At 49.7% G+C, this 18,859-nt stretch overlaps 1 protein-coding gene across 3 annotated transcripts in view; it reads right to left on the bottom strand.

Annotated features, from left to right (window-relative positions):
* RAB11FIP1 (RAB11 family interacting protein 1) overlaps nt 1–1,290 on the bottom strand; it is a 42,055-nt gene extending 40,765 nt beyond the window's left edge. For all 3 annotated transcript variants that reach the window (XR_007728214.1, XM_050801259.1, XM_050801260.1), the window contains exon 1: nt 859–1,290. Coding sequence is in view for 2 of the 3 variants with exons in the window: in XM_050801259.1 (XP_050657216.1) it covers nt 859–1,229 (371 nt within the window). In the remaining variant the exon portion in view is untranslated. The remainder of the gene's footprint in view (nt 1–858) is intronic.
* Nucleotides 1,291–18,859: the final 17,569 nt, after the last annotated feature.

The raw sequence follows: 18,859 nt of genomic DNA, 5'->3' as shown, positions 1-18,859 counted from the left end.
CCCCTGAGGGGCGTCCTGCAGACTCAAAAGCGCCCCAGGCCGGGCGCGATGGCTCACGTCTGTAATCCCAACACTTTGGGAGGTCGAGGTGGGCGGATCACCTGAAGTCAGAAGTTCGAGACCAGCCTGGCCAACACGGTGAAACCCCGTCTCTACTAAAAATACAAAAATTAGCCGGGCGGGCCAGGCGCGGTGGCTCACGCCTGTAATCCCAAAACTTTGGGAGGCCGAGGCGGGTGGATCACGAGGTCAGGAGTTCAAGACCATCCTGGCCAATCTAATGAAACCCTGTCTCTACTAAAAATGCAAAAAGTAGCCGGGCATGGTGGCGCACGCCTCTAGTCCCAGCTACTCGGGAGGCTGAGGCAGGAGAGTCGCTTGAACCCGCGAGGCGGAGGTTGCAGTGAGCCGAGATCTTGCCACTACACTCCAGCCTGGCGACAGAGTAAGACTCCGCCTCAAAAAAAAAAAAAATTAGCCGGGCGTGGTGGTGCGCGCCTGTAATCCCAGCTACTCGGGAGGCTGAGGCAGGAGAATCACAGCGAGGCGAAGATTGCAGTGAGCCGAGATCGTGCCATTGCCATTTGCACTCCAGCCCGGGCGATAGAGACTCTTTAAAAAAAAAAAAAAAAAAAAAAGCGCCCCAGACACGGCCCCTTCTTCCAAAAAATCCCAAAGCTGGGAGAGCTGGGCGGGACAGAAGGGAAAGCCAGGTGACCAGCACCGGCCGAGGGCTCAGTCCCGAAAGGCCTTCCTTGACGCTGCCCGGCTTACTCTCGAAGGGTCCAGCGCCCAGACCTCCCTGCCAGAGGGGTCCGCGCCCCCAGGAAGGGCCCTCCCCTCCCCGCCCGTACTCACTGCGTCTTTCTGCGGCCCTGGTCGCGGTGCAGATCCCGCAGGTCCACCTCGGCGCGGCCCAGGAACTTGTCGAGGCCGAGCAGCGCGCGGTGCAGCACGGTGAGCTGCAGGGTGGCGGCGGCCGCGGGCCCGGAGGACAGCAGCGGCGGCAGCTCGAAGGTGGCCTCCTCGCGCCACACAGGCGCGCCCAGGCTGCGCTCCGACACCGAGGTGGCGTACTTCTCCTTGCCCACCTGGATCACCGCGTACGCGTCGCTCGTGCCCCCGGGGCCCTTGGCCCGCAGGCCCCGCGCCTGCAGCACCGTCACCTGCACGTGGGTTGGGGACCACACGGCCCCCAGGCCCCGGCCCGCCGAGGCCATTAGAGACATGGTGACGATAACACCCCAGACGCGAGGAGAAGATCGCGGCGACTGGCGGCCTCTACGGCCCGCCCCGGCAACCAGGCCACTTTAAGGCTTCCGGCCACACCCCCGCCAGGCCACGCCCCTCACGGCTAAGGCCACGCCCCTGCCCGGGCCGCCTGCTCCACCTGCTGCGCCGCGCCGCGCCCCGCCCCGCCCCACCGGCCTCAGCAGAGCTGGCAGCTCGGGGCAGCCGGGCGCCGCAGGCGGGGCTGGCGCGGCCAGGTAGGCGGGGGAATCACGTGGACAGGGGCGGGTTCATCGAGAATCAGATCTGAGATGTGGTAGGTGACGGATGGGGTCCCCAGCTGCTAAAGGTCGCACGGCGGGAAGGAGCTGGCCAAAGCACTGACTTGGAAGTCAGACCTCATTTCCTGGGTCACATCGCCAGTCGTGGCCTTGCGCGGGTTACCTAACGTCAAGTCTCAATTTCTTCACCTGACAGGCACCTCCTAGGATTGCTGTAAAAAATAATAATAATAATGCATTACAGTTCTTGGCCCAGTGCCTGGCTCATGGTGAGTTGTCAGTAAATAACCATGACCAGTAGGTTGAGAGGCTGAGACGGGAGGCTCTCCTGAGCCCAGGAGTTCGAGACCAGCCTGGACAACATAGCCAGATTGCCGTCAATACAAAAAAAAATAAAAATAATTAGATGGGAGTGGTGACAAGCGCCTGTGGTCTCAGCTACTTGGGAGGCTGAGTCTGGAGGATCTCTGGAGCCCAGGAGGTCGAGGTGCAGTGAGCCGAGATTGTGCCACTGCACTCCCAGCCTGGGCAACAGAGCAAGACCTTGTCTCAAAAAAATAAAGTTGGTAACTATGAGGGTGCTAAGGAAGATGCCCACCCAATTCACTACGCTTTCTACTTCTCCCGCTGGAAAGCCTTGCTCTGGAGGAAGGCAGCTGCAGAGGAAGGTGAGGACCTTGTGAGGGCCGGAAAAGGTGAAGGTATCCTGGGGGGCATGAGTTCAATGTGGGAGTGTCCTATTTTGCCCTCCCCTCACCAGATAAGGCAAGGCTGAGTTAGAAAAAGGGAAGAAAGGAGGAACTGAAAATGGGATTGCCAAATCAAACATCGGGACAGTGGCAGGCCCCTAGCCCGCAGTTCCCCATTTCTCCCTTGCCAGGCCCTCTTTAGTCTCTCCCTGCCTCTATCCCTGGGCTCCCAGGCAGTCCTTTTCTTGTTCCAAATGCCTAATAGATTGGCTGTTTCCCTTCATTTCCCAGGTCCTAGTTCAAAGGCTCAACTGTTCAACTGAGTCACCAGATTGGAAAGGTCACTTGGAAGGTTTTAAAGTTTTACAGTTAAGGAAAGGCTCAGAAGAGAGGAGTGACATGTCCAAGGTCCCTCTGCAGAGCTGGGACTGGGATCCCAGTGTCCTGACTCCCAATCAGCTGTTCAGTGCATCTCTTGATTCTTCCAGATCCACAGAACCCCAGTCGTGGATGGCTACTCATGTCCCTCCAATCTCCAGGCTCTCCTCCCTCTGGTCCACACTGCACATTGCTTCACTAACCTGCTGGCTGCCTCACCAGCAACCACATTATCTTCCGACTGAACAGAGATTTCAAGACATTCCATTTTGGCCCCACCCTACCTCATTCTCCTCTATATCCCGAACAAGCAAACCTGTAGCCCAGACACTTTTTACCTCCAGGCCTCTATGTTGTACCCTTGACTGTCCTTGCCAACCTCTCACTGCAAGGGTTCACTCATATTTCTCCAAGATTTTACTTTCTATGCCCTGCTGAAGGCAGGGACCAGGCGGTAACTTATTCAACTTGTCTCCTTCACAGCCTCCAGCACAAACCTGGGTACACAGTAGGTACCCAGGAAGTGCTACTGAACTGAAGAGTTTGCAGGTTAAGTCGGCCAACCATGAGGACCAAGTGTTTCCTTTTACCATGTAGGAAATTAGAAGACAGAGGTATGCCTCAGGTTTGCAACTGAAGGCAGCTGCAGTGCGGGAAGGACCTGTTTAGTATGTTGGAATTTTTCTTTTTTCTTTTTTCTTTTTCTTTTTGGAGACAGAGTCTTGCTCTGTCACCCAGGCTGGAGTGCAATGGCGCAATCTCAGCTCACTGCAACCTCTGCCTCCTGGGTTCAAGCAATTCTTGTACCTCAGCCTCCCAAGTAGCTAGGATTACAGGTGTACACCACCATGCCCGCTAATTTTTGTATTTTTAGTAGAAATGGGGTTTCACCATGTTGGCCAGGCTGGTCTTGAACTCCTGACCTCAAGTGATCTGCCCACCTTTGCCTCCCAAGGTGCTGGGATTACAGGTGTGAGCCACTGCACCTGGCCATGTTGGAAATATATAAAGGTGATGGGAGGAGCGGGGGAAAGGACCCAGCAGGCATAGAAGGGGCAAGAAAGCCTAACAGGACTGTGTTGTTTTGGTGCCATTTTCCCTTCTGGATGATCCATTATATTCATTCAACATTATGGCTCAATTAATTTCCATAAAGGCTTCTTGAGGCCAGATGCAGTGACTCACACCTATAATCCCAGTGCTTTGGGAGGCCGAGGTGGGAGGATCGCTTGAAGCCAGGACTTCAAGACCAGCCTGGGCAACACAGCAAGATCTCATTACTACAAAAAGATAAAAAATAAAACCAAAAATTAGCCAGGCATGGTGGTACGCAACTATAGTCCCAGCTACTCAGGAGGCTAAGGTGAGTGGATTACTGGAGCCCAGGAGTTTGATGCTACAGTGAGCTATGATTATGTCACTGCACTCCAGCCTGGGCAATAGAGCGAGACCCTGTTACGATTTATTGAGCACTTGCTTTGTGCTAGGCATGTGCCAGGTGCTACCAAGGGCACAAAGCTGAATGAGACTCAGTTCCAAGGTACTCCATCATCATCTAAAAGAAATCCTGATTACTATGATGCTTTGGGTGTTTTGAGGAAAGAGCGATTTCTGTAAGTTGGTGGATTTTTGTGAAGGAGGAGGGGCTCAGCTGGGCCCTGAAGGATGTATCAGATTTGACAGAAAGAGGAGGAGACATATGAGAAGAGCATTTCAGGAGACAACAGGAGAACAGCCTATGCAAAGATATGGGGACCAGAGAGTCGTGGCATTTCCAGGTTTCACATACGCCATTGTGACTGGAGTGTAGGATGCTTTAGGAGGCCACTGAGAATGAGTGGTAGAAATAAGACAGAAATGGCCGGGCGCGGTGGCTCAAGCCTGTAATCCCAGCACTTTGGGAGGCCGAGGCGGGTGGATCACGAGGTCAGGAGATCGAGACTATCCTGGCTAACATGGTGAAACCCCGTCTCTACTAAAAATACAAAAAACTAGCCGGGCGTGGTGGCGGGCGCCTGTAGTCTCAGCTACTTGGGAGGCTGAGGCGGGAGAATGGCGTGAACCCGGGAGGCGGAGCTTGCAGTGAGCCGAGATCACGCCACTGCACTCCAGCCTGGGAGACACAGCGAGACTCCGTCTCAAAAAAAAAAAAAAAAAAAAAAAAAAAGAAATAAGACAGAAATAAGACAGGCTGGGCTCAGACCATGAACACCAGGCTGAGGAGTTTATGCCACAGTGTGAGACCGGGGAGCCAGCCTTCAGAGAACTTTGAGCAGTGACCTGGTTAGGCTGTTCTCAGATTGCAAGGAGATATGAGCAGAAGGAGCCCAGCAGCCAACAGCTTGGCAGGCAGGTCACAGCCAGATGCCTTCATTCATTTTCACCTGGGGATTGTCTGCCTTCTGCCCCAATCTGCCTACCCCTTCCCCATCTTGGAGTCTCTTCTAAGTTGGTACTGAATTAAATAAGAGGGTATACACTTTCCTCTTGATTATCCTACCTGTCCAATGTTCTACTACACACTAGCCGAACAAAGTCATAGATTTCAGTTCAAAACTGACCTGGGGAGGTAGGGCACAGCTTCTCACACCTGTAATCCCAACACTTTGAGAGGCCAAGGCTAGAGGATCACTTGAACCCAGGGGTTCAAGACCAGCCTGGGCAACATACTGAAACTCTGTCTCTATAAAACAAACTTCAAAAATTAGCTGAGTGTGGTGGCATCCACCTGTGGTCCCAGCTACTAGGGAGGCTGAGGTGGGAGGATTGCTGGAGCCCAGGAGTTCAAGGCTGCAGTGAGCTATGATTGCACCACTGCACTTCAGCCTCAGCAACAGAGTGGGACCCTATCTTTAAAAACAAACAAACAAACAAACAAACAACAGAGCCTGGGAGGAAGTTTTTCAGCTCTAGTCCCCCCCGCTCCTCTCCAACACTCACATTTTTAATGCTGCTCCCCCAATAAAGAGAACAAGGCATAAAGCCTAGCTGGACAGCCTCCCCAGCTGAGTATGAAACAAAGCATGTCTTCCACTCATGGAAAGGATTAGAGGACAAAGAGGGTGGGGAAGGACCTGTGACCTCATGTGTTTGAGTTTCTGTGAGACACAAATAGACTTTGGTGAAAGCCGATGTGGTAGTTTGGAGGCGGGCACAGCTGCCTCACCACCCAGGAGAAATCCAGACCATTCTCATCAGACACTGGCCACTGGCAGGGGTTAGCTCAAAGGAGTGGGGGCTTCCCAAGGCAGGAACTGGAAATTTTTCAGAGAAGAGAGCGGCCGGAGCCCCAGCACCAGGTGTGCCGCAGAGCTGCCTTGCTGCCTCCAGCTGCTTTGGTGGCTGTTTTTTCCCCTCCACCAGCCCAGAGCACATTGTCCCCATGACTCTCTGCCCAGGAGTCACTGTCTTCTCCCAATTTTCCAGACCCAGAATCCAGGCTGGGGGATGCACAGGGACAACAGCAAGGGCAGTGACAAGGCGGGCACCCTGCAGGCCCCCGGCTCCCTGCCAGCCCTGGGAAGACTCCACCGTGGCCGACCCTCCCCGCTCCCAAAGGCCAGGCCGTGTGCTGGCCGGCTGAACCCGCGCAGGGTCACTGAGTTCCAGGAGTGTTTGTAAATACCTCCCGCAGCCAGGGTGCAGCGGCGGGACAGGACAGCTGCACCTTCCTCCCACCCTGCCCCGCCTCTAGCTCGGACTGAAAGAGGAAGAGTTTCAATCAGCCCTGAGCACGTGGACAAGCCTGGCAGGTTAGACTGGACAGGTGAGACACCTGTCCTACTTCAAAAGCAGCAGAGCAGAGAGTGCTAGGACTCCCAGCCACCTGGATGGTCCTGGGCAGCCGAGCTGTGCAGTTAGAGCTGATGAGAAGGCAGGGCTGTGTCTAGGCCAGCAGGAAGCACCTCTTGCATAAGAAAGTCTCTGGTGCCATGCTGGGGGAGGTGAGAAAAGGGGTTCCAGGGAGAGAACCCTCCTGGCAATCACTCCCCCAGAGCCCTTCAGTGTCCCCGATCACCCTGCTGCAGGGACACTAGCTCAGAAACCATCTCTGGGGACTCCAGGTGGGCTCTTGTGCTATCCTATGGAGGAGCAGAAAGGGACTGGAAATGGCTCCTTGACCTTCTGCTTTCCTTCAGACTCTGGGGTGTGGTGACAAACATCCACACAGGGTGATTCACTCACCTGGCTCTGAACAGGTGTCGGGCTTCCCCGTGTCCAGCTGCCTCAGCCTCCTGCCTGCTTGGTTGGCCGTGGGCACCTTCCAGGTGTAGGTTTGAGGAGCAAGGGCTTCCTGCCTTGTGGGGTCAGTGAGAAGCAGGGAGGTCGAAGTGCCTGACGTCGGGTTCTCTTTCCCTTGCTCCAATAGCTGTGGCAATGTGGAGGTTGAAACTGTGGCCCAGGCGCCTTGGTGGCTGTTTTCTCCCCTTCACCAAGGCAGAACACATTGTCCTGAGACTCACTGCAGTCCCCGCAGTGCTGCAATCACAGCTCACTGCAGCCTCAAACCCCTGGGTTCAAGCAATCCTCCTGCCTCAGCCTCCCAAGTAGCTGGGACTACAGGCACACACCACTATGCCTGGCCAATTTTTTAAAATTTTATTGTAGAGACAGGAGTCTTGGTGTGTTGCCCAGGCTGGTCTTGAATTCCTGAGCTCAAGCAATCCTCTTGCCTCAGCCTCCCAAAGCAGTGGTTTGTAGGCACGAGCCACTGTGCCAGCCAGTACTTCACCTCTGCGTTACCATTTCTAGCTTTCCTGATTGCTTGCAAATAGAAGGCAGTTCAAGGTAAGTAGATCCATAAATGACGTGCAAGCCTTCGGCATGGACAGAAAACTGGACAGAAAATGATCTCAACAGGTAAGTGGCTAACCATTTCCCCTGCAACCTTGTTAAGAGCATGGCTTTGTTGAACAAAGCTTATGTTATAGATAATGCAAACATATTGTCTTTCCAATTTGTCAGGTCCCCTCAAAGAAGACCCCTGGATCCCATAAATACAATGTAGTAGAAAATGTGCACCCCTTTCCTTCCCTTCCCACTACACAAATCCCTCCTTTAGGCCTGTCCTAGCCAGATTGCTTCTGTTTCCTAGTTGATTTCTTATGCTTTATTCAGGACTTGCTTTATTCACTTGGAATCATCTCAAAAGCAGGAAATGGGTACCTCACCTTTGTTTCTTGTTTTGTTTTTTTGTTTGTTAGTTTGTTTTTAGAGACAGGGTCTCACTCTGTCGCCCAAACTGGAGTGCAATGACGCAATCATCACTCACGGTGTTATGGGATAGAAAGTCTTGACTGTGAGTTGTCCAGGTTCTTGATGCATTAAATAAAGAGATGAACAAAACACACAAAGCAACAAAAGGAAAAAGCAACAAAAGTGCAGATTTATTCAAGTGAAAGTGCATGCCACGGAGTGGGAGCAGGCTCGAGCAAGTGACTCAAGAGCCCCGATTGCAATGTTCTTTAGGGTTTTTATTAAGCTAAAAGAATTTGGTAACACCCCCAGGTGCCCTTTAGAGGCCTCCATTGGTTATACCCTATGACGGATTGGTACACAACAAATCAGAGTCTGAAGTGTTATCACAGGAGTGAGGATGTGGCCTGGATGCTGCCTAATCTTGCCTAGAACTGGCTGCACCTGTTGTTCTTTTGCTTATGCCTTAACCCTTAGTTACCCTAATTCCCTATTCTCCTGCCTCAACTGCAACCTTGAAGTCTTAGGTTCAAGCGATCCTCCTACCTCAACCTCCCAAGTAGCTGGGACTACAGCTGTGTGCCACTATGCCCGGCTTTCTTATTTTTTGTAGAGATGGGGTCTCACTGTGTTGCCCAGGCTGGTCTCAAACTCCTGGCCTCAAGCTGACCTCCCACCTGGGCCTCACAAATCAGTGGCTTGCAGGCATGAGCCACTGTAGCTGGCCAGTACTTCACCTTTCTATCACCATTTCTAGTTCTCCTGATTCTTTGTAAAGAGAAGGCAGTTCAAGTTAAGTAGAACAGACATAAATAACTTGCAAAGCTTCAGCATCTGTCCATTCAATCATTGCCACCTTTAGCACTACACCGTGTATAATTAGCTTTCTAAAATATAAGGTTTAGGCCAGCATAGTGGCTTATGCCTGTGATCCTAGCACTTTGGGAGGCTGAGGTGGGAGGATCCCTTGAACTCAGGGGTTTAAGACCAGCCTGGGTAGTAACATAGTGAGACCCCCCATCTCTATCTTTAAATTTAAAAATTATTGTTTGGCTGGGCACGACTATAATCTCAGCGCTTTGGGAGGCGGAGGAGGGTAGATGACTTAAGGTCAGGAGTTTGAGACCAGCCTGGCCAACATGGCAATACCTGTCTCTACTAAAAAAATGCACAAATTAGCCTGGCATGATGGTGGGTACCTATAATCCCAGCTACTCAGGAGGCTGAGGCGCAAGGATCGCCTGAACCCAGGAGGTAGAGGTTAAAGTGAACTGAGCTTGTGCCACTCCACTACAGCCTGGGCAACAGAGTGAGACTCCATCCCAATATGTATGTATATATATATATATATATTTGTTTTCTGATGCTAAAAATACGTCTGTTCATCATAAGTCAGGCATGGTAGCTCACACCTGTATAGTAACAATTTTTTTTTCTTTTTTTGAGATGGAGTCTCATTCTATTGCCCAGGCTGGAGTGCCATGATGCGATCTTGGCTCACTGCAAACTCTGCCTCCCATGTTCAAGCGATTCTCCTGCCTCAGCCTCCTGAGTAGTTGGGATTACACACGCACACCACCATGCCAGGCTAATTTTTGTATTTTTAATAGAGACAGGGTTTCACCATGTTAGCCAGGCTGGTCTGGAACTCCTGACCTCTGGTGGTCCGCCCATCTCAGCCTCCCAAAGTGCTGGGATTACAGGTGTGAGCCACCGCACCCAGCCAGTAATAAGTTTTTTGTTTTTTTTTTTTTGAGACGGAGTCTCGCTCTGTCGCCCGGGCTGGAGTGCAGTGGCCGGATCTCAGCTCACTGCAAGCTCCGCCTCCCGGGTTTACGCCATTCTCCTGCCTCAGCCTCCCAAGTAACTGGGACTACAGGCGCCCGCCATCTCGCCCGGCTAGTTTTTTGTATTTTTTAGTAGAGACGGGGTTTCACCGTGTTCGCCAGGATGGTCTCGATCTTCTGACCTCGTGATCCACCCGTCTCGGCCTCCCAAAGTGCTGGGATTACAGGCTTGAGCCACCGCGCCCGGCCAATAAGATTTTGTTTTGTTTTGTTTTTGTTTTTTGAGACGGAGTCTCGCTCTGTCGCCCAGGCTGGAGTGCAGTGGCGCGATCTCGGCTCACTGCAAGCTCCGCCTCCTGGGTTTACGCCATTCTCCTGCCTCAGCCTCCTGAGTAGCTGGGACTACAGGCGCCCGCCACCGCGCCCGGCTAATTTTTTGTATTTTTAGTAGAGACGGGGTTTCACCGTGGTCTCGATCTCCTGACCTTGTGATCCGCCCGCCTCGGCCTCCCAAAGTGCTGGGATTACAGGGGTGAGCCACCGCGCCCGGCCAATAAGATTTTTTTTTAAACAAACTTCATTAAAATGTAGCATAGCTATAATAAAGGAAAGAGGATGAAAAGAAAAATGTATTATAGCCATCCTATGCAGAAAAAGTGTACCTTAGCCGGACATGGTAGCGGGAGCCTGTAGTCTCAGCTACTCAGGAGACTGAGGCAAGAGAATGGTGTGAACCCAGGAGGCAGAGCCTTCAGTGAGCCGAGATCGCGCCACTGCACTCCAGCCTGGGCAACAGAGCGAGACTCCGTCTCAAAAAAAAAAAAAAAGATAAAGTGTACCAAAATGTTTGGTTTGGTGAATTTTCACCACCCAGGTAAAGAAATAGTATCAGCACCTACAGAAATCTGCCTGTGAGTCCTTCCCAGTCCCCCTCCTCTCCAAAAGTTACCCCTGTCCTAATTTCTATCTTCATACATTAGTTTTGCTTTTTTTTTTTTTTTAAGAGACAGGGTCTCATTTGTCACCCAGGCTGGAGTGCAGTGGCATGATCATAGCTCACTGCAGCCTCAAACTCCTGGGCTCAAGTGATCCGCCCACCTCAGCCTCCCAAGTACCTGGGATTACAGGTGTGAGCCACCTCGCCCAGCTTAGTTTTGCTGTTTTTGAACATAAGTGAATCAAACACTTATCAGACATTTGGGTCTGGCTTTTTTTTTTTTTTTTTTTTTTTTTTTTTTTTTTTTGAGACAGAGTCTTGCTCTGTCATCCAGGCTGGACGACTCACTGCAACCTCCGCCTCCTGCATTCAAGCAATTCTCCTGCCTCAGCCTCCTGAGTAGCTGGGATTAGAGGAACACACTACCATGCCTGGCTAATTTTTGTATTTTTAGTAGAGATGGGATTTCACCATGTTGGCCAGGCTGGTCTCAAACTCCTGACCTCAGGTGATCCGCCCACCTCAGCCTCCCAAACTGCTGGGATTACAGGTGTGAGCCACCACGCCCGGCCAGTCTGGTTTCTTTCCTTTTTTTTTTTTTTTTTTTGAGACGGAGTCTCGCTCTGCCGCCCGGGCTGGAGTGCAGTGGCCGGATCTCAGCTCACTGCAAGCTCCGCCTCCCGGGTTCCCGCCATTCTCCTGCCTCAGCCTCCCGAGTAGCTGGGACTACAGGCGCCGCCACCTCGCCCGGCTAGTTTTTTGTATTTTTAGTAGAGACGGGGTTTCACCGTGTTAGCCAGGATGGTCTCGATCTCCTGACCTCGTGATCCGCCCATCTCGGCCTCCCAAAGTGCTGGGATTACAGGCTTGAGCCACCGCGCCCGGCCAGTCTGGTTTCTTTCAATCAGCATTATGTTTATGAGATTCACTAATGCTGTTCCTGTTGCAATAATTTTTTCATTTATATTGGTTTATAGTATTCCATGGTATGAATATACCACAGTTTATTTTCCATTCTAAAGCTGATAGACATTCATGTTATTTGTAGTCTAGGGCTTGCAGTGGACTGAACAATGGCTCTCCAGAAGATATGTCCATGTCTTAATTCTCAGACCTGTGAATGCTACCTTGTTTAGAAATAAGAGTATCATGGGGCGTGTGAGAAATAAGAGTCTCACATGCATACAGGTATGCACCTGTAGTCCCAGCCACTCAGGAGTCTAAGGCTGGAAGATTGCTTGAGTCCAGGAGTTCTGGACTGTAGTGCACTAGGTTGCTTTGGTGTCTGCAGTAAGTTCAGCATCAATCTGGTGAGCTCCTGTGAGCGTGGAACCACCAGGTTGCCTAAGGAGGGGTGAACCATCCCAGGTTGGAAACGGAGAAGGTCAAAACTCCTGTGCTGATCAATAGTGGGATCACACCTGTGAACAGCCACTGCACTCCAGCCTGGGCAATATAGTGAGACCCTACCTCTAAAATAAATAAATTTTATATATATGACAAGAGTCTTCGCCAATGTAATTAAATTAAGGCCCTTGATATGAGACGATCATCTCGGATTATCCATTAGGACCCTCACTCCAGTGACAAGTGTCCTAACAGAACAAGGCAGAGTGAGACTACACAAACAAGAGGAGAAAGCCCTGAGAAGGAGGAGGCAGAGATGAGACTGATGCATCCACAAACCAAGGAATGCCCAAGGCCACCAGAAGCCAGAGGACACAAGTGACAACACCTCCTTAGAGCCTCTGGACAGCGTTCAACCCTGCTGACACCTTCATTCTGGACTTTCGACCTCCAGAACTGACAGTGAGAAAATAAATATCTGTTGTCTTTTTTTTTTTTTTTAATTTGAGATGGAGTCTCGTTTTGTTACCCAGGCTGCAGTGCAGTGGCACAATCTCAGCTCACTGCAATCTCTGCCTCCCAGGTTCAAGCAATTCTCCTGCCTCAGCCTCCCAAGTAGCTGGGATTACAGGCGCCCACCACCATGCCTAGCTGATTTTTGTATTTTTAGTAGAGACGGGGTTTCACCATGTTGGCCAGGCTGGTCTCAAACTCCTGACTTCAGGTGATCTGCCCACCTTGGCCTCCCAAAGTGCTGGGATTACAGGTGTGAGCCACTGCGCCCGGCCATCTCTTGTCTTAAGCCACCCAGTTAGTGGTAATTTGTGACAGCAGCCACAGGAAGCGAATACAGGGGTATGGGGAATAAAATTGCTCTACATTCTCCTCTTTCAGTGCCTAGACATAAGTGTGCACCCACACCCAAGAATGGAATTGCTGGATCAAAGGGTGAGTGTATGTTCAGCACTAAGGGATATTGCTAAACAATTTTCTAAATAGGTTATACCAATTTATACTCCCACCAATGTTTGAGATCCAGTTTCTCCACATCGTTGTCAACCTCAGTGCTATGGTTTGAATATTTGACCCAACCAAACCTCATGCTGAAATGTGATCCCCAGTGTCGGAGGTGGGACCTAATGGGAGGTGTTTGGGTCATGGGGGCGGATCCCTCAAGACCTCAGGGCAGCTTGGTGCAGTCTTGGAAGTAGTAAGTTCTTGCTCTGTAAGTTCCTGTGAGGGCTGATTGCTTTCTTTCGTTTTGTTTGTTTGTTTTTCTTTGAGACGGAGTCTCGCTCTGTCACCCAGGCTGGAGGGCAGTGGCGTGACCTCGGCTCACTGCTACCTCCGCCTCCCAGGTTCAAGCAATTCTCCTGCCTCAGCCTCCTGAGTAGCTGGGATTACAGGCTCCTGCCACCATGTCCAGCTAATTTTTGTATTTTTAGTAGAGACGGGGTTTTGCTGTGTTGGCCAGGCTGGTCTTGAGCTGCTGGCCTCAAGTGATCCACCCGCCTCTGCCTCCGAAAGTGCTGAGATTACAGGCATGAGCCACCACGTCCAACCTTGGCTGGTTGTTTAAAAAAAAAAAAAAAAAAAAAAAAAAAGCCGGGCGCGGTGGCTCACGCCTGTAATCCCAGCACTTTGGGAGGCCGAGGCGGGCGGATCACAAGGTCAGGAGATCGAGACCATCCTGGCTAACACAGTGAAACCCCGTCTCTACTAAAAATACAAAAAATTAGCCAGGCGTGTTGGTGGACGCATGTAGTCCCAGCTACTCGGGAGGCTGAGACAGGAGAATGGTATGAACCCGGGAGGCGGAGCTTGCAGTGAGCCGAGATCGCCCTACTGCACTCCAGCCTGGGCCACAGAGCGAGACTCCGTCTCAAAAAAAAAAAAAAAAAAAAAAAGACTGCTACCTCCCCTCTCTCTGTTGCTTTCTCTCTCACCCTATGGTCTCTGCACACGCAGGCTTCCGTTTGCCCTCCGCCATGAGTGGAAGCAGGTTGAGGCCCTCATCAGAAGTAGATGTTGGTGCTGTGCTTCTTGTACAGCCAGCAGAACCAGCAGCCAAATGAAACTCTTTTATTTATAAATTACCCAGCCTTGGGTATTCCTTATAGTAACACAAGCAGACAAAGACATTTAGTATTGTCTTTTGTATTTCACCCTTCTGGCGGCTGTGCAATAGTTTTAATTTTTATTTCCCTGGTGACTAATGAGGCTGTATGCTTTTTCTTAAGCTTTTTCACCGTTTGGATATGGTTTTCTCATGATGGGCCTATTCATATCTTTGGCCCATTTTTCTTCTGTCTTTGTATTGATTTGTAGATGTCAATACAAAGATAGAGATATGAAACCTATAATGTAATGCAAGTATCCTCTCCCACGCTGTGAAATGCCTTTTCACTCTCTTGGTGGTGTTTCTTGATGAAAAGCAGTTCTTAATTTTAATGACACCCAAATGATCAGTCTTTTCTTTTATGGTTAGGGCTTTAAGTCCTGTCTAAGAAATCATTGCTGTCCCAAAGTCATGAATATATTCTCCTTTATTGTCTTCTAAAAGCATTTTACTTTGCCTTCCACCTTTATATTAGCAATTCACTTAATTTTTTGTATTATTCAAAGTTAATTTTTTTTGAGACAGGGTCTTGCTCTGTCACCCAGGCTGCATGATCATGGCTCACAGCAGCCTCAACCTCCCAGGCTCAAGTGAACCTCCTACCTCAGCCTCCCAAGTGTGAATAGCTGGCACTACAGGCATGAGCCACAATGCTTGGCTAATTTTTGTAGTTTTTGTAGGTGTGGGGTTTCTCCACATTGCCCAGGTTAGTCTCAAACTCTTGAGCTCCAGTGATCCACCTGCCTCGGCCTCCCAAAGTTCTGGGATTACAGCGTGAGCCACTGTGCCTGGGCAAAAGTTAATTTTTTTTTTTATTTTTTTTTTGAGACAGAGTCTTGCTCTGTCACCCAGGTTGGAGTGCAGTGGCTCCATCTCACCTCACTGCAACCTCTGCCTCCTGGGTTCAAGCAATTCTCCTGTCTCAGCCTCCCGAGTAGCTGGGATCACAGGCATGAGCCACCACGCCCAGCTAATTTTTGTATTTTTAGTTGAGATGGAGTTTCGCCATGTTGGCCAGGCTGGTCTCGAACTCATCCTCAGGTGATCCACCTCCCTCGGCTTCCCAAAGTGCTGGGATTACAGGCATGAGCTACTGCACCCAACCCAAAAGTTAATTTTTTTAAAAAGATAAAATTATGAACTTTCATACAGACATGAAAATAAACATATTAAAATTTTATTTCACTTATTATTAAGAAAAATTAGTAAGGTGTTACAACCAGTTCAAAGGTGAATCCAAAGAATAGACACACTTAGAGACCAGAAATATTGAAATGAATACGCAAATGGAGGCAAAGCTGGTTTTTCTGGAGGAGGTGGCAGGGAGTGTCCCTCCACTAGACAATTTGCTTTTATGAATTTTGCATTGCTATCAATTGTCTACCAGACACAGAGCTGTAAAACAGCTACCACAGAATCAAAATCAGATAATCCAGAGAATGTGCTATAGATAATGCAGTTTTCCAATGAAGCACAAAATTTTCCCTACCACATAGTATCTGTTGGGACCAAGATTCATTTTTCCCCATATGAATACTGAAAGAACCCAAAAGATTTCACTCCAAAATGTACTTTGGCATTTAAAAAAATTTTTTTGAGACAGGGTTTCACTCTGTCACCCAGGCTGGAGTGCAGTGGCACCATCTCTCACTGCAACCTCCGCCTCCCAGGTCCAGGTGATTCTCCTGCCTCAACCTCCCAAGTAGCTGGGAGTACTGGCACGCATCACCACACCCGGCTAATTATTATTATTATTATTTTTTGAGACAGAGTCTTGCTTTTTTTTTTTTTTTTTTGAGACGGAGTCTCGCTCTGTCGCCCAGGCTGGAGTGCAGTGGCCGGATCTCAGCTCACTGCAAGCTCCACCTCCTGGGTTCACGCTATTCTCCTGCCTCAGCCTCCTGAGTAGCTGGGACTACAGGCGCCCGCCGCCTCGCCCGGCTAGTTTTTTGTATTTTTAGTAGAGACGGGGTTTCACCGTGTTAGCCAGGATGGTCTCGATCTCCTGACCTCGTGATCCGCCCATCTCGGCCTCCCAAAGTGCTAGGATTACAGGCTTGAGCCACCGAGCCCGGCCGAGTCTTGCTTTTTTTGTCATTGCCCGTGCTGGAGTGCAGTGGCACAATCTCGGTTCACTGCAACCTTCACCTCCTGGGTTCAAGCGATTCTCCTGCCTCAGCCTCCCAAGTAGCTGGGATTACAGGCATGAGCCACCACACCTGGCTAATTTTTGTATTTTTAATAGAGATGGGGTTTTGCCATATTGGCCAGGCTGGTGATCCGCCTGACCTCAGCCACCCAAAGCGCTGACCTCAGGTGATCCGCCAACCTCAGCCACCCAAAGCGCTGGGATTACAGGCATGAACCACCGTGCCAGGCCTAATTTTTGTATTTTTAGTAGAGACAGGGTGTCACTATGGTGGTCAGGCTAGTCTCAAACTCCTGGCCTCAAGTGATCTACCTGCCTTGGTCTCCCAAACTGTTGGGATTACAGGCGTAAGCCACCGTGCCCAATCTTAAATCTTTTTTGAGACAGCATCTCTCTCTGTCCCCCAGGCTGGAGTGCAGAGATGCAATCACAGCTCACTATGGGCTCCAGCAATCTTCCCACCTCAGCCTCCCAAAGTATTGGAGTTACAAGCATGAGCCACCACATCCGGCCTAGTTTGACCAGCCTATTTTGAGATGGTTGTTCAGAGGACCTGTGGACAGAAGGAGTCCTACCAAGCTGTCTTTTTTTTTTTTTTTTTTTTTTTTTTTGATGGAATTTCACTCTGTTGCCCAGGCTAGAGTGCAGGGGCACCATCTCAGCTCACTGCAGCCTCCACCTCCTAGATTCAAGCAATTCTCCTGCCTCAGCCTCCCGAGTGGCTGAGGTTATGGTGCCCTCCACCACACCTGGCTAGTTTTTGTATTTTTAGTAGAGATGAGGTTTCACCATGTTGGTCAGGTTGGTCTCGAACTCCTAACCTCAAGTGATCTGCCTGCCTAGACCTCCCAAAGTGCTGGGATTACAGGTATGAGCCACCGCGCCCAGCCCCAAGCTGTCTTTCATGAGGGAGATTTGCATCGGTTGAGAATCTGTGTGATACAGTCAGGCTTTCTCTGAGGTCCTTCCTTGCCTGGATCCAGGAAAGATGAACACCATTAAAGGTCTGACAGGAACATTTACCACCTATTCTCTCTGAAGGCTCCTACCTGTGAGATCTCCGTATAACAAGACACCTTTGCTAGCCAGTCCCCTTTTCTCTCCCTCCCATAACCTATTTTGCCACCAATCCAAGCCCCTATTCTTTCTGTAACTTCGAGATAGTATAAAAGCATCAATGATATTTTTCTTTGAGATCTTATATTTTGAAAAAATTCCTGTTCATGTTAAAAAATTTGTAGGCCATTTCTCTTCCTAATCTGCCTTTTGTGAGTTGATTTTTCAGTGAACTTTCAGAGGGTAGAGGGGAAGTTTTTCCTCAGCCCCTACAATATCCCATAGACCCAGTGCCATTTATTGAATAACCCAGTTTTCCCCTATCAGCTTGTCAATATCATGTTTCTGAACTCTATTCTGTTCCCTGGTCTATTTCATTATTACTGAACCAATACCGTACTGTCTTAATTACCACAGTTTCATAACATATCTTAATATCTAGTAGTGTAAAGTCTTCAGCTTTGTACTTCCTCTGTCAAGATTTATCAGCTATTCTTAGATCTTTGCATTTCTTTTTTTTCTTTTTCTTTCTTTTTCTTTTTCTTTTTTTTTGAGACAGGGTCTCATGCTGTCACCCAGCCCAGAGTGCAGTGGCACAATCTCGGCTCACTGCAACCTCATCCTCCCGGACTCAAGTGATCCCCCTGTCTCAGCCTCCCAAGTAGCTGGGACTACAGGTGAGTGCCACCACGCCCAGATAATCTTTTGTAATTTTGGTAGAGACAGAGTTTCACCACGTTACCCAGGCTGGTCTTGAACTTCTGCATTCAAGCGATTCAACCACCTCAGCCTCCCAAAGTGCTGGGATTACAGACATGAGCCACTGTACCCCACCTGGACCACTGCATTTCATATTCATTTTAGAATCAACTAGCCAGCCACAGTGGCTCATGGCAGTAATCTTAGTATTCCGGGAGGCCGAGGCAGGAGGATCAATTGAGCTCATGAGTTTGAGATCAGCCTGGACAACACAACGAGACCCCATCTCTACAATTTAATTTTAAAAATTATTTTTTTATTTTAATTAAATAAATTAATTAAAATTGTTAATTTAATTAAAAAAATTAGCCAGGCATGGTGGCACATGCTTGTGGTTCCAGGTACTCGGGAGGCTGAGGCAGGAGGATCACTTGAGCTGAAGATTTGGAGGCTGCAGTGAGCTATGATTATGCTACTGCATTCCAGCCTGGGGGACAGAGCAAGCCCTATCTCTAAAAAATAATAATAATTGTGGGGAAAAGAAAGAGAGATCAGCCTGTTACTGTGTCTATACAGAAAGAAGTAGACATAAGAGACTCCATTTTGTTCTGTATTTGAGATGCTGTTAATCGGTGACCCTACCCCCAACCTTGTCCTTGCAAGAGACATGTGCTGTGGTGACTCAAAGTTTAATGGATTTTGGGCTGTGCAGGATGTGCTTTGTTAAACAACTGCCTGAAGGCAACTTACTGGTTAAAAGTCATCACCATTCTCTTAATCTCAAGTACCCAGGGACTTGACACTGCCAAAGGTCCCAGGGACCTCTGCCTAGGAAAGCTAGGTATTGTCCAAGGTTTCTCCCCATGTGATAGTCTGAAATATGGCCTCGTGGGAAGGGAAAGACCTGATCGCCCCCCAGCCTGACACCCGTGAAGGGTCTGTGCTGAGGAGGACTAGTGTAAGAGGAAAGAAGGCCTCTTGGCAGTTGAGA

This window comes from Macaca thibetana, chromosome 8 (assembly GCF_024542745.1).
Source record: "Macaca thibetana thibetana isolate TM-01 chromosome 8, ASM2454274v1, whole genome shotgun sequence".
In the NCBI taxonomy this organism is placed as follows: Eukaryota; Metazoa; Chordata; class Mammalia; order Primates; family Cercopithecidae; genus Macaca; species Macaca thibetana.
Note: the sequence above shows the minus strand (reverse complement) of the source record. Positions and strands in the feature narration are given on the sequence as shown.